Consider the following 14,867-nt stretch of genomic DNA (forward strand, 5'->3'; position numbering starts at 1 on the left):
GAGGCACGTGTGGGCAATGACGATAGGAAAATAGCGTCTGCGTTTATTCAAATCCAGTTCCCCGCCCCAGGCTCCATCCCACGCCTCAGCTCCGGGGCTCCCGGGAACTGTAAGCAGCTGTCCAGAGCGGGCTGCAGGGCCTGGGACACTTGCTCCGCCCACTCCTCCAGCCGCCGGGGATGGGGGGCGCTGGGCCCCTGTAGGGCGCCTGCGAACTCCAGTAGCTGGGAGGGCAGTGAGAAGACCGGCACTGTGCGGAACAGGTCGGGTACAGCGTCCAGGTGGAGCAGTCTGTCGAAGCAGGCCCCGACGTAGCGACCCTGCGCCCGGCCTTGGGAGAAGTCTGGCAGTACGCAGCTGAGCGAGGCGGCGAAGGCGTCGTGCCGGCCGTACGCCCCTGGGGCCGCAGCTGCACCATCCTGCAGCCACTCTCTGCACAGCGCCACGGCCCCAGGCGAGAAGAGCAGGACCACCACGCCGCCCTCCTGCAAGGTCTGGCGCCGCTGTGCGTGGAACCAGGCCAGAGGACCCTGAGCGCTGAGCTCACAGCGGCTCCACAGGTCTACGGCCACACGCAGCGACAGGTGGCTCAGCGCCGACGCCAGCGCGCCCACCAAGCGCTCGAAGCCCACATCATCAGCGGAATAGAGGAGCAGAGCTGCGCGACCCCTAGCGGCCACTACGAGAAAGGACAGAGGTGTGGGCAGAGATGAGAAAGCTAGCGGTCTGGCCTCTGCGTGCAGTCAGTCCTAGGCCACGCACGCTCACACTCACCCCCCAAGCAGAGGTCCTGCTTCCAGAGCCTCAGCCACCCTGGGAAGGAGAGGGCCTAGGCAGCCAGTGAGCTCGTCCGCCCCTTCCCTCGTGGAACTCTCAAGCCCACTGTGGCCCTCCTCCTGGGGAGCCGGGAAGCACTCACCTTTCATGCGATCCTTTTTTAAAAGGAGGAAGAGGATCAGCGCTGCAGTAAAGAGAAGGAAGGCCAGCCACGCCAGGACCCAGCGCTTGTGGATGTCTGAGAAAGCCAAGGAAGAAAACGGCTAGTTAGAAAACCTTACACTTTCTTTTTCTGTTTAGTTTGTTTATGTTTTGTTTTGTCGGTATACAGGGGATTGAATCCAGGTGTGTCCTGCTGCTGAGCTACACGCCCACCCCCACCCCACCCATCCTTTTGTTTTTTGAAACAGGGTCTCACTAATTTGCTAAATGTTGTGGAGGCTGGCCTCAGGTGCAAGCCACCATGCTCAGCAAAATCTTACACTTTCACCCCACATCACAGAGATGAAAAACAGGAGTACAGAAATGATATGATTAAAAAACAAAAAGTAAAAATAGTAATAAAACAAAAAGAAACGAAGTCATTGCCAAAAACACATAATCAAAGCCAGTGCATTAACATAACTCCATCTATTTAGGCGAACCTCTGTAAGTGAATTTACATTCTGCCTCAGTTTTTATGGCTGTAAAATTGAGATAACAGCAGTACCAACTTAATAGAGTTGCACATGAAGTGTTTATAGGATGCCAAGCATTGTAAGTGCTCAAATGTTAGCTAACATTGTCCCCCAAGCCTAGGGTTACTGGCCCTTGACCTTCCTGTCTCCATTGACTGTTAGTACCCTCCTACCTGGTATCACTGACCCATCTCATTTTTTTTTTTTTTTTTGGTGCTGGGGATCAACCCAGGGCCTTGTGCATGCAAGCCAAGCACTCTACCAACTAAGCTATATCCCCAGCCCCCCAGTCCATCTTTTTTTGCTTCCAATCCATTTCCTCTGTGGCATCTTCAAAGATCTTTTTAAAATATACATTTTTAGGGCTGGGGTTGTGGCTCAGTGGTAGAATGCTTGCCTAGCATGTGTGAGGCCCTGGGTTCCTTTCTCAGCACTGCATATAAATAAATAAAGGTCTATTGACAATTAAAAATATATTAAAAGAGGGCTGGGGCTGTGGCTCAGTGGTAGAGGCTCTGGGTTCAATCCTCAGCACCACTAAAAATGAAATTAAGATATGGTGTCCAGGGGCTGGGGATGTGGCTCAAGTGGTAGCGGGTCCCGGGTTTGATCCTCAGCATCACATACAAACAAAGATGTTGTGTCCGCCGATAGCTAAAAAATAAAATATTAAAATTCTCTCTCTCTCTCTCTCTCTCTCTCTCTCTCTCTCTCTCTCTCCCTCCCTCCCCCCCCCTCTATCTTTAAAAAAAAAAAGATATGGTGTCCACCTACAACTAAAAAATAAATGTAAAAAAAAAATTGTAGGGGCTGAGGTTGTGGCTCAGCGGTAGAGCACTCGCCTAGCACATGCAAGGCTCTGGGTTCGATCCTCAGCACCACATAACAACAAATAAAATAAAGGCATTGTGTCCAACTACACCTAAAAAAATATTTTAAAAAATTGTAGCCCTAAGTTTTAAAATATATATCACATAAAAATAAAGATATTATGTCCAACTAAAAAAATAAATATTTAAAAAAGAAAAAATTTAAAAATATGTATACACATTTTATTATAACCCTTCAATAAAATGGAAGCTCCTGCTTCTGTAAATATAAAATCTAAATTCCCTGCCTGGTCTCTGCATCTTCATCTCATGACAGAGATCTGTCTGACCAGGACCTTCTATCCATACTACCTTGGAATTTCTCAAGAAAAGTATCTCATAGTCTTCATAAAAATGTATTCCTGTTCCCATCACCTAGGTCAGCCTTCAGAGTGTGTCTATAAACTTCTCTGAACCCCTTATCTCACGTAGGTCTCCATTATATGCATTTACAGCACTGAACATTTTAGAGGGCTTCTGTAACTTCAATAGCTCACCCTATTGTAAGCTCACACTTTTGTGAATATTCAGTAGCTCATAGTTACTAATTGTAATGGGTTATTTGGCTTATCTTTTATCTTCTTTTAGTGGGGGCAGGACTGTATCATTTTAGTGATGCTGGCATCCCTGTAAGCACTTATGTTTTTTGTGGTACTGGAGATTGACCCAGAGGTGCTCTACCACTGAGTTACACCTCCAGTCCTTTTTTGTTTTTAAATATTTTTAGTTGTAACTGGACATAATACCTTTGTTTGTTTTTGGTGTTGAGGATCAAACCCAGTGCCTCACAGGTGCTAGGCAAGTGCTCTACTACTGAGCCATAACCCCAGCCCACCTAGTCCTTTTTAAATTTAAAATATTTCTTTTTTCTTTTTCTTTTTTAAATTTTGAGACAGGGTCTCACTGAATTGCTGAGACTGGTCCTGAACTTGCAATCTTCCAGTACCACCACATATGGCTCATCATATTTTTTTGAATAAAGGAATGACCCTCTGACTTATCTGAGTGCAGGGAAGGACAAGGCCATTGCATGTGCTGTCTCAGGAATGGTCCCTGTCAAGATTCTAGCTCCGAGTATGCAGAGGAAGGGCAGCTCTTGTAATACTCACACTTGTCCATGGGGCAGGCCCATAGTGCTCCCAGGTCACCATCCCACAACTGCAAGACACAAACAACCAAGTCCAGAACCTCCTTCCAGGTTGGTGTTCAACATCTACCAGTTTCTGGCCAGCCTGGGCCATGCAGATTTCCCCCCCCCCCCCCCCCCCGCACTGTAAGTTTCTGCACTCTACTCTGCATTTTTTTTTAAATATTTTTTAGTTGTTTATGGACTTTTATTTGTTTGTATGCTGAGAATCGAACCCTGTACCTCATACATGCTAGGCAAGCATTCTTCCACTGAGCTACAACCCCAGCCCATAATCTGCACTTTTAAAAAAAATGTTTTTTTTAGTTGTAGATAGATATGATACCTTTATTTTATTTATTTTTATGTGGTGCTGAGGATCGAACCCAGTGCCTCATACATGTGAGGCAAGTGCTCTGCCACTGAGCCACAATCCCAGCCCATACTCTATACTTTTTAAAGCTATCTACTCTCTAGGTGGATTTCCTCCATGCCAAATCTGACCCACAGGATGAGATCCTTCCTTGAAACTCTCTCTGGGACCCCAAACTTAGCACTGAGGGTGTAAGTATTGGTTTACTGGTCTCTAGCCAGTGGTGAACTCCACAGAGATAGGAACTATGCTTCTTCTACCCTTAACCTCTCCAAGGCTAGTTGCAAAAGAAATACAAATGATAGGTGAGGACTAGCTTTAGGCCCATTGCCCTTGGGCATTAGGGCAAGGCCCTTTTGCCATTTACTCACCTGCAAACACTGGCCTGACTGCAGATCTTGTATTAACTGCTCTCCAAGGCGAGCTGCCCTCTGCCAAGAAAGGAATGGGGACTGTCACCAGGGATCAGAACTCTCGGGAAACCACCAGGCTGCAGATGGGCAGAATTGGAGTGGGAGGCCCGCTGGGAGAGTTGACAGGCCTCAGAGCAGGGTCCAGGTCTAAGTCACCCCATATGAACATATTCACACATCCATCCCCCAAGACTAGCACAAGCCTTGTCACAAAGTGTGTGGAGTGAAAATTTGAAGTCAGGTGAGATACAGCTGGACAGATCTATGCCTCCACTATCCCTCACCGTGGAGTCCCGACTGGGCAGGGGAGTACAGCCACTGGGTTCTAAGGCACAGAGTGATCTGTTGTCCTGGGGGCCTCGTGTGTCCACTAGCAGCATATCATCCTTGAAGGGCCCTAGTGAGTCTGGGAAGAATGACAGGTGACTGTGAACAAGATCTAGTCTTGCTGGGAGTTGCCCCTTATCCCCCTCCCATGCCCTGACCTTCACCCCCAGCACCTCCAGGGTTCACCCTTATTACAGTGGCCTCGTCACAGCCTCCCCATGGGTCCCACTCACCAGCCCACAAGCACTCTTGGAGCTGTAGCTTCTTCCAGCTGCTCACCTGCTTGGAATTAAGGGCACAAGAAAACAGAAAGCCAAGGCCAGAAAGGACAAAAGAGAAGGGGCAGACAAGAGTAAGCCAGGTTGGAATCTGCACTGTGGAGCTGAGGTTGGGCAGGTCTGGTTTCAAAGTTCCTTGGTTAGGAGTAATTTCATCTTCCTCAGTTTCAGCCTTGCAAAGTCATCTGCACTTAAGGGCTTGATGACCCTTCAAGCTCTTTTTATGGGGGGATGGGTACCAGAGATTGAACTCAGGAGCACTCTACCACTGAATGACATATCCAGCCCTTTTTATGTTTTGAGACAGTATCTAAGTTGCTGAGAGTTTTGCTAAATTGCAGAGGCTGGCCTGAAGCTTGTGAGACTCCTGCCTCAGCCACCTGAGTTGCTGGGAGTACAGGCATTAATCACCACACCTGATCTTAAAGCTCTTTTAATGTCCTAACCAAGCACTTTATTACATTCCCTTCTCAACCAAGTGCCTTCTCAAAGAGAAAGTTCCATTCTCACCTGACAACCCCATTTATAATTGCAGCCCCAATCCTTCACCTTTTACCGTAGTGTTTGTATTCCACCTTGACATACTTACTATGTACTTTAATTTACTCACTATGGTATCTTATTTGCCTTTCTCCATTGGAAAATAGGTTCTGTGTATGGGGAGGGAGCATTTTTATTTTGTTCATTTGCAGATCATAGGACCTAAAACAGTACCTGGCACAAAGTGGATGCTCAATAAATAAATCTTGAATATAACCACCCTTTGAAGCTGTAGAGCAACCTATTCTACAAATGGGGAAATGGGATTATGAGAGCAATAATAAAAGCAACTTATACTTATTGAGTGTTTGGTGTGTGCCAGCCCCTGAGGCAAAGCACTTCTCTCATTTCATCCTCATAACAACTGGAGGAAGTAGTTATTATCATCTGTATTAAACAGATGAGAAGACTGACTTTCAGAGAGGTGAAGTGCATACGGTCCCATGCACAGCTGAAGTCCACTGGGGGACTCCCAAAGAGGAAGCTGGTAACCACTATGCCTTAGGGAGTGAAGAACAAAGTACAAGCAGAAGACTGACTTCTGTGTCTGTGTGGTGTCTGGCCCCAAACCCAGTGCTCTGGTATCCCATTCTGACCTGGACACAGATATTGGGGTGGCCTTTCAGCAACGGGAACTCGTTGGCCTTCTGCAAAAAGCAGGGAAGAGGTCAGGTAGTAAAAATGAACCCCTGGGTTCCCTCCCATCCCCCACCCTGGGCACTGCCCTTGGCCTTGCTTACATTCACAGTGACATTCTCCTGGGGCAAGGGCGGGGCAAGCGGCTGGCAGGGGCCACCACCCGGTGTCCACCAGCACAGCACCACCTCCACAGGCAGCGAGCAGGGCGCGTCTAGCCGCCAGGTCCGTGGGGACAGCAGCCGCAACCGAGTGGCGTGCCAGAGGTTTCGATGCGCACGGGGGTCTGCAGGAGGGCATGAGGGTCAAGGTGCTCCCGGCTTGGTTCCCCGCTGACCCCAATGTCACCTCTGGAGATCTGCTTACCCTCCTTGAAGGGACAGAAGCTGGTCCTAACAGAGTCGGGCTCCAGGGGCCACACCTGGAAAGAAAAAAGGGATCTGCTCAGGTCTGTTCAACTCACCCAACTCATTCCAACCCTCTACCAGCCAGTGCCAGGGTCCTCTGCTAGGCACTAGGGACACAATCTCTCAGCTGATATTTCATAAGCACTTACCAGGTCTTATCAACCCTTTACAAAGCTCTAGAGATGCAAAAATTCATTCTGTCAGCAAACACTCTGCCGAATAATGGCAATATCTTCATTCAACAATTTTCCCCCAGTGCTGGGGACACGTCCTAGGCAAGCACCTTTCCTCCCAGCCATACCCCAAGCCCTTTCAGTAGATTTTTTAAAGAGCACCTATTATTTTATTCATCAAACTTTTAATTAAGAGCACCCACTATATGGTTAGGCATTGTGTGTGGCAATGAGGACAGTTAACTTATAGCAAACATTTCCTTCTTAAACATCTGCTGTGTCCTACCTCTGTGCTAGGCAGTAGAGATTCATTCATTCATTCATTAGTTAGCACCTACTATATGCCAGGCCCTGTGCAAGGCTCTGGCAAAGTTATCATATTTAAATTAGATAAGCTTTGCTTGCTTTCAAGGAAATCACAAACTCACAGTAGTAGTCACAATAAAATATGTACATAAATTAGGAAATAAATCAGTCATTTTTGAGTATATATTGAGTATCATGTAGAAGAAGCAGCTGATGGTTGTCCAAATATGAAAAGAAATGATACATACACAAGGAAGGAAAGAGGAAGTACAAGTGGATTTGGAGCTAGGAGAGGCCAGGTGGTTAGAGAAAAGCTTTGGGAAAGAGATGCCATATGAGCTGGGAAAATTTGGTTGTAGGGAAAGGGTAAGGGCAGTTCAGAGAGAGAGAGAGCAATGCCTGAGCAAAGGCACAGAGGTGGTTGTACCTCGGTAAATAGCTCCACTGAACATACCAAATTCATATAAAGGGGAATCGTGGGGAACACCTAGTGGGGAAGGTTCAACTGGGGATTGAGTATGGGGTCCAAAATGCCAGAGAAGTGATGGGAAGGGAGATGGGGCTGGAATTATTGAAACAGTCTAGCAGAAAGATGACAGAGGCCCAAACTGAACTGAGATAGAAGCAGGGAGAAAGAGAATGAAAGACACACAATGTGGAGAGGTCAGATGAATAGGACCTGATGACCAATTAAATGTACAATCAGAATTTAAGCCAGAATGTGGTGCACTTCCTTCTAATAATAGCCCTATGAAGTTGGTCGATTATATTTCCACTTTACAGATACAAAACAGGCTCAGAGAGGTTATGACTCCTCAAAGATCACACAGCTAGCAAATGACAAGAGCAAGGATTGAAAACAGTCTGAATCCATAGCATATACTCTACTCTCCATGTGAGCACAAAGAGGGAAATTAAGGAACAGAGGAAGGCTTCAAGTCGGAGGTGATGTCTGAGTGGACTATGGAGCATAAGTAGGAGTAATATGGATGGAGGAACAGGAAGAGCATTCTAGGTATATAATAGGCAGAAGATATAGCACAGTAAGGGTCAAGGGAGGAGGAGTCTCCACCTCAAAGAACAGTACAGTACAGAGGATGGTAAGACCAGGAAGGTGGCATCTACCCTCTCACCATCTTCTCAGTCCCCTTCTCCTGGTGCCCTGCTAGACTTTGCTCCTACCTGAATACAGAGGCAGGGAAGTAGGTCTGTATGGTTCAAGGTAATGGTCTGTGGTCCAGTCTGTGGGAAAAGCATAAGGAGAGAAGTTGGAGAAAACAAGGAAATCAGACAAGTAAAAGTTCCCCTATCAATGTTTGTTCCCTTGCTTTGGGTGTGTCCTCTTCAAGGATCCCCTTTGGTAAGACATGCACATTCTTAGTATAAGCACTGGCTTGGACTGAAAATGGACTCAGAGAGGGAAAGGCCTCACCAGGTTTCTGTGCCACCAGGGCTTGGGGGGACCTTGGACCTGATTCCAGTACAGTAAGAGGCTGTAGTGCTGCTCCTCAGAAACGGCCAGCACCAGGTGCACACTGTCACCATCTGCAGACACATTGAGCCAGGGCAGGGCTGGTGGGGGAGACACAGGGAAAGAGGGCAGCTTAGACTTCCTTCACCTCTGCTACAAACCTAAGCTTGGGCCATACTTACCAACTGACCCTTTGGTCTCCTTCAAATCTCTTACACTAGGAGGCCCTTGCTTCGGGTGTGTCCTCTGCATCTCCATTTCAGACCAGACTTTGTCCCCAGCCACTGACTTAGGGTCAAGCCCATAGAGGTCCCAGTATGTGATCTTGGGATAGCTCTTCTCCCTGCTGCTTCTTCTGCAGCCAGTTGGATCCTGTAACCTCTATTAAACAAACCACTCTCCTCTTCTCAGAACCCATATATGGTCCTCCCCTAGAGCTCCCAGTAAAAGATGGAGTCTTTACCCAATCTAGGTACTGTGACTTCTCTAACTTCATTCTCTAGCACTTATGTCCTTAGTTATTCTGCTGCAGACACACTGTCCTCCTTACTGCTTCTTAAATATACCAGACATATTTCCACCCCAGACCCTTTGCACCAGCTATTCTCTCCCCATAGAACCCTTGTCTCTCAAATGGCTCCTCCATCACCTCCTTCACTAGAATGAGGTCATTCCACTGCTACAAACCCCAACCTTTCTATCCCTCCTCCTTGAATTTTATTCACAGCTCTAATCACCATTTAACTTACTGTCTACTTCATATCTCCATGTGTTTATTGTGTCCTCCCTTGCCCCTACCCCAGTCCCGCTCCCAGCTCCATAAATCAGGGAGTTTTGTCAGTTTTGTTTATTGATTTATCCCCAATGTCTGGTGCAGAGTAATTATTCAGTAAATATCTTTTGAATAAGTGAAGCAATGTCTATTGAATGAATCAAGAAATGAAATGCAGGATGTGCATCTGTGTTTTCAAAGCCCTGGTGCTGATGGATCTTTATGGATTGCCAAAGAGACAGGCCAAGTTTAAGGAAACAAAAAGAAAATGAAGTTGAAAAAATTTAATAGTTAAAAAAAATCACAATTAATCCCAGTGGATTGGGAGGCTGAGGCAGGAAGATCATGAGTTTAAAGAGAGCCTCAGCAACTTGGCAAGACCCCATCTCTAAAAAAAATTATAAAAGCACTGGGGATGTGGTCCAGTGGTTAAGCACCTCTGAGTTTAATCTCTGCCAAAAAAAAAAAAAAAAAAACCACAGTGTTAGCTGGGCATGTTGGCGCATGCCTATAATCCCAGCAGCTTGGGAGGCTGAGGCAGGAAGATCACAATTTTAAAGTTAGCCTCATAAACTTAGTAAGACACTGAGCAACTTAGTGAGACCTGTATCAAAATTTTAAAAATGGGGGTTGTAGGGTGTAGCTAAGTGGTTAATCCTCCCCCCATTCAATACCCAGTACCAAAAAAAAAAAAAAAAAAAATCACAGTGTTTAAATCTTGATCTGGGTTCCAGTTATGCAAGCATGTGTATGTAGTGTGTATGTGTCTATATATACACACAGACACACACACATATATACTTATATATGTACATATATGTAAAAACTCATTGATCTGGACATTAAAATTAATGCACTTTACATACCTTTCTATATGTATGTTATACACAGAGAATAAAAACAAAACAAAAGCCAGGCATGATGGTGCACATCTGTAATCCCAGCAGCTCGGGAGGCTGAGGCAGGAGGATCATAACTTCAAATCTACCGTCAGCAAAAGTGAGGCACTAAGCAACTTCAGTGAGGCCCTGTCTCTAAATAAAAGTACAAAATAGGGCTGGGGATGTGGCTCAGTGGTTGAGTGCCCTAGTTCAATCCCCAGTACTCCCCCACAAAAGGGAAGGGGTGGCACTGAGGATGTAGTTCAGTGGTTAAGTGCCCCTGGGTTCAATCCCTGGTACAAAAAAAAACCAAAAAAACCTAGCAACAAAAAAGCAAAATCCTGGGCTGGAGCTGCAGCTCAGTGGCAGAACACTTGTCTAGCATGCATGAGGCACTACTGGGTTCCATTCTTGGCACCATATAAAAATAAACAAAAAGGCATTCTGTCCATCTACAACTACAAAAAATTTTTTTCTAAATTAAAAAAAAAAGAAAGCAAAATCCGAATAGTGCACACAGGAGAGAAAAATCAGAAACTTGCCTTTCTTAGCTTTTATTACAGGTTTATTATAATTGATATATGGATGAGACCACCATAATCTTGACAATGCTTTGGGACTCTAGATGTTCCTGGTGTGAATAAATATTTGTTATAAGTGAGAAATTAATTTTGTTATTTCCATTGCCTGGCACAGATAGCAGCGCTGTACTTCATGTGTTATGAATGAATGAATGAATGAATGGGCTCTGTGAGTGTGGCAGCCCCAGTCTGAAGCTAACTCCAAGAGTCCCTCACATGAACTCCAAACCCTGCCCCTCCCTCTTCCCAGCCCAATGGCCCTAGCCCCTACCCCAGCAGCTCTGGATGCTGTCCCGGACTTCCAGCCCCCTGCAGTCTGGAGAGAGAGATCACAGAAATGCCTCCAGTGGGACTGGGCACCAAAGACAGAAAGGGGAGCAATCCAACCCATGGGGAACACCCTGTCCCCTAAATACTACCCACATCTATCCAGTGCACAAAGCTCTTCCCGAGGGGCTGGAAAACTGTTACATGGGGAGAGGAAGCCTGAGGGACTGAATTAGTCCCTTGAGAGGATGCAAACTCAGACTCCTGCCTGGGATGAATGGTGAATGGGAAAGAGGGTAAAAGCAGGAGGGGAGTGCCTGGAGGGGACAGAAACTCGGAAGCTAGGATGTGGGGCTTCTGAGGTTCTGCAGGCACTTACCAGGCAGCTGCTGTGTGAAGTTGAGTTCTTTCTGATACCTGGGCTGAGTATAGGACCAGATTCGTACCTCAGCTCCCACAGCAGCCTCAAAGCAGTCAAAGACTACAGAGCCCTGTGAGGAAAGGGTGGTAGAAGGCTGGAAAGAGGCCCTGGTAAAGGGCTCAGAATCCAGACTGAGGGATTGGGCTTCTCTGCATGGACCACTCTGCTCACCACCTGCCTTTCCTAACCAATGACTCCATTGTACCAAATACCCTGAAATCTACCATCAGAGTTCCCACTGAAGGTCTCCAATTCTGAAGCAAACATCCTCTGTGGCAGCATGGGCAAGGCAAGAATGGGCTCTAGCTATCCCAGTCCCTGCCCTGACCTCTGCTGGCTTAGACCACTTGGCCAAAGCTAAGCTGATGAGATACCCAGCACAAATGTGGCTCACCCCTCCCTACAGAAGTGGTTCTCATATCCAGTGCCTTAGTAGGAGTGAGGTGGGCTAAGAATTTCTCCCATTGTACAATTTTCCAGCTAGGGCCTGGGTGTGCAGGAGTAGTCATAGAGTTTGAGTGATCTGGCCCTAGCAAAGATAGCTCTTTGAACCATGTGTGATGTCCTGAGGCGGGGAGAAGTCCCAACACCTTGAACCAGGTGTATATACTATGGGATGGCAGGATTCTTATTCAAGAGTTTGGAGAAGTGCATGCAGACCACAAACAAGCCTCTCCAAGCCTCAGTCTCTCTATCTGGAAAATAAGGGTGATTACAATGCCTCGTTCATGGGGGATAGTTCTCAATATTACAAAAGAAAGGAAAAAAATTATTGATATCCTTCAGCACTGGGTATTATACAAAGTGTCTTACAGATAATAATTTATTTAATTCTTAAAACAGCCATATGTAGGGCTGGGGATATAGCTCAGTTGGTAAAGTGCTTGTCTTGCATGCACAGGGCCCTGGTTCAGTCCCCAGCACTAAAAAAACAAAACAAAGAAAACCCAGCTGTATGCAGTAGGACTATTTTTTTTTAAAGTCATAACCCCCAAAATTTATTTTTTTATGGCACTAGGGACTGAATCCAGGAGAAGTTTACCACTGAGCTACATCCCCAGGCCTTTTTGTATATTTTATTGAGACAGGGCCTTGTTAAATTGCAGAGGCCAGCCTTGCACTGGTGATCCTCCTGTCTTAGCCACACTAGTAACTGGGATTACAGGCAACTAAGAAAAAAGAGAGAGAAAAAAAAAAGAGGGGGGAAGGAGGGAGGGAGGAAGGGAGATGGAGAGGAGGGAGAGAGGAAGGAAAGAAAGAAAGGAAGGAAAGAAGGGAAAAAAGAAAGAAGGAAGAATGACAAGAGAGGAAAAAAACCACTTACAATGATAAACCACTGTACACATAGTAGAATGGCTAAATTTTACAATTACAATACCAGTGTTGACAAAGTCGGGAAGCAATTAGAACTCCCATGTACTGCTAAAAGGGTATGAAATAGTAGAACTCTCCTTGGTAGTTTTTCACAAAGTCAAACATATGAGGTAGGATATTCTCATCCCCATTTTACAGACAGAAAAACTGAGGCACAAAGGGAAATAATGCATATGAAAGTGTTTTCTAGAATTCATATCTAGCAGGTGGTTATTCTGGTTGTGAGAAGGAGGGTTTCACATACCACAGACTGACCAGGCTGCACCAGGGCAGCAGGCACTTGCACTTCCAGTAGGACACAGCGGGTAGTAGGGTAGGCATGGAAGGACAGCACGACTTGGGCCTGCAGAGAGGCTGTGAGCAACAGGCAGGTGTCAGGCAGGCCAGGGATTGTGAACAGGAACCAGGGACCCTGGTGAGGGCCAGTTGGGCCAGCAGGTTCTTCTTACCATTCGTAGGCTTCTCAAGCTCCAGGTCAGCTGCTCCTTCAAATTTTTCTTCCTCTCCAGGCTCTTCCCAATGCTCTGGAAGGACCAGAGAGCAAGGACCAGATCAGATCCCCAGCTCTGGGCTGGCTTTGGGCGTGGCTTCCTTCTAAAAATTCCAGTGCTGAGAAGCATGGGCCAGGCCGAGAGACCAGGTGGACCTTGGGGTCCTTTGGCCAGTCATCTCAACACTGAAGATGCTTATTACTGCCCGACATACTCCCTGGCTCTCATGCCTGGGCTAGACATGCTGACATGTACACATGCAGTCTCAGGATGACTCACTCACCTTGCACGGCCAAGTGGACAACCACACGTACACATAGGTCACAGTCTGTCTCCTGGTGGCACCTCAGCACTAGCTCTGTCTGCAGGCGCGTGGGCACCAGCACAGGTCCTGGGGTGGACACGATGCTCCCAGGTAAGCAGAGCACATCACCATCTGTTTATGAAGGGTGGGGTGGAAGCTGAAGTTGTTCAGAACCTAGTTTAGTTGTACCTACATCCCAGAGCACCAAGGAGCTTAGCTCTTCCTGGGATGAGGGTGAGCAGAGTAGGCATGGGGCTAGGAAGGTTTCTCTCCCTTTCATCAACATGGAAAGTTCTTTTCTCTATAAAAGAAGAAATACTGCCGAGCATGGTGGCACATACCCGCAATCCCAGCGGCTTGGGATGCTGAGGCAGGAGTACCACAAGTTCAAAGCCAGCCTCAGCAACTAAGGGAGACCCTGTCTCTAAATAAAATTCAAAAAAGGGCTGGGGATATGCTCAGTGTCAAGTTTTCCCCTGAGTTAAATCCCTATTACCAAAAAAAAAAAAAAAAAAAGTGGAGATACTTACCCCAGAGGTGGCAGGAGAGGCCCTTAAAGGGAGGGAAAGTAGAGTCAGAATTTATACCCCCAAGTCTAAGCAACGTCCCCTGCCCAAGACCCCTCCACCTCTTTCTGAGGCTCTCTATCTCAAGTCTCCCTCCAGAAGAAGACAGGACCAGCCCCCTTCCTATTCTTCTCTTTCCCCATCCATACCAGACAGACCAGCCAGGGCGGTTCTGGTGGCAGTGGCAGTGACAGGAGCCAGACTAAGGATTTGATGAGCCGTAGCCTGAACCCTGAGCCTCCCCAATCGTCCCAGGGCCTCCGACTCACCAAAGAGCAGCGGGCAGCATCCCGAGGCCCCACAAACCTCTCCAGAGAGACGACCATGGGATTTCGGCCCAATGCCAAGGACAGCAGGAACCAGGGCACAGGCATCTTCCAGGAGCCAGGAAGCACCCAGGCCTGGGGCCCTGTCCTGCCACCCCCACGGGGGGGGGGGGGGGGGCAGACACCCTATCCCAGCCCCCACTCAGCCCCCACTCAGCCCAGTGTCTGTGGGCAGTGGAGCTGGAATCCCTCCCCAGTCTCAGGGGTCCCAGCACTTGAGAGCTTATGAGCTCCCATTCTTGGGAGCCCTGACTCCAGTCCCAGTTCCAGCCGAGTGCTTTCGATTTGGCTCCCAGCAGGCAACCGGCTGTTCCCGCCCCGCCCTGTCCCTCCCACCCACACCAATCCTGGCTTCTAGCAGTCTTGGACTGGGATGGTGGCCTCTCCTCCTCCTCCATAGCTGACACCTGACTGGGAGGGGACCCCAGAAAGACAGTGCAGCATCATAGCTGAGCAAGGGAATTCCTACTCATCCTGGGAGTCCTAAAAAGGAGCTCCAACTGAATCCAGC

At 47.4% G+C, this 14,867-nt stretch overlaps 1 protein-coding gene across 4 annotated transcripts; it reads right to left on the bottom strand.

Moving 5' to 3' along the window:
• Positions 1 to 17: 17 nt before the first annotated feature.
• Il17rc (interleukin 17 receptor C) lies at positions 18 to 14,654 on the bottom strand. 4 transcript variants are annotated; one of them, XM_076841209.1, is made up of 18 exons: positions 14,300 to 14,654; positions 13,995 to 14,016; positions 13,444 to 13,596; positions 13,119 to 13,193; positions 12,914 to 13,023; positions 11,254 to 11,365; positions 10,879 to 10,923; positions 8,335 to 8,447; positions 8,085 to 8,144; positions 6,383 to 6,437; positions 6,121 to 6,302; positions 5,977 to 6,027; positions 4,796 to 4,841; positions 4,520 to 4,641; positions 4,194 to 4,253; positions 3,433 to 3,481; positions 920 to 1,015; positions 18 to 679 (listed from the first exon to the last, which is right to left on the bottom strand). In XM_076841209.1, the coding sequence occupies exons 1-18, from the start codon at positions 14,402 to 14,404 to the stop codon at positions 48 to 50; spliced, it is 2,088 nt and encodes a 695-aa protein (XP_076697324.1). In that variant the 5' UTR covers positions 14,405 to 14,654; the 3' UTR covers positions 18 to 47. The 4 variants fall into 4 exon arrangements, with proteins under 4 accessions (XP_076697324.1, XP_076697323.1, XP_076697326.1 ...); XM_076841208.1 differs by having other exon boundaries at positions 8,335 to 8,474; XM_076841211.1 differs by lacking the exon at positions 10,879 to 10,923.
• Between the last annotated feature and the right edge of the window lie 213 nt (positions 14,655 to 14,867).

Source organism: Callospermophilus lateralis, chromosome 20, assembly GCF_048772815.1.
Source record: "Callospermophilus lateralis isolate mCalLat2 chromosome 20, mCalLat2.hap1, whole genome shotgun sequence".
Lineage (NCBI taxonomy): Eukaryota > Metazoa > Chordata > Mammalia > Rodentia > Sciuridae > Callospermophilus > Callospermophilus lateralis.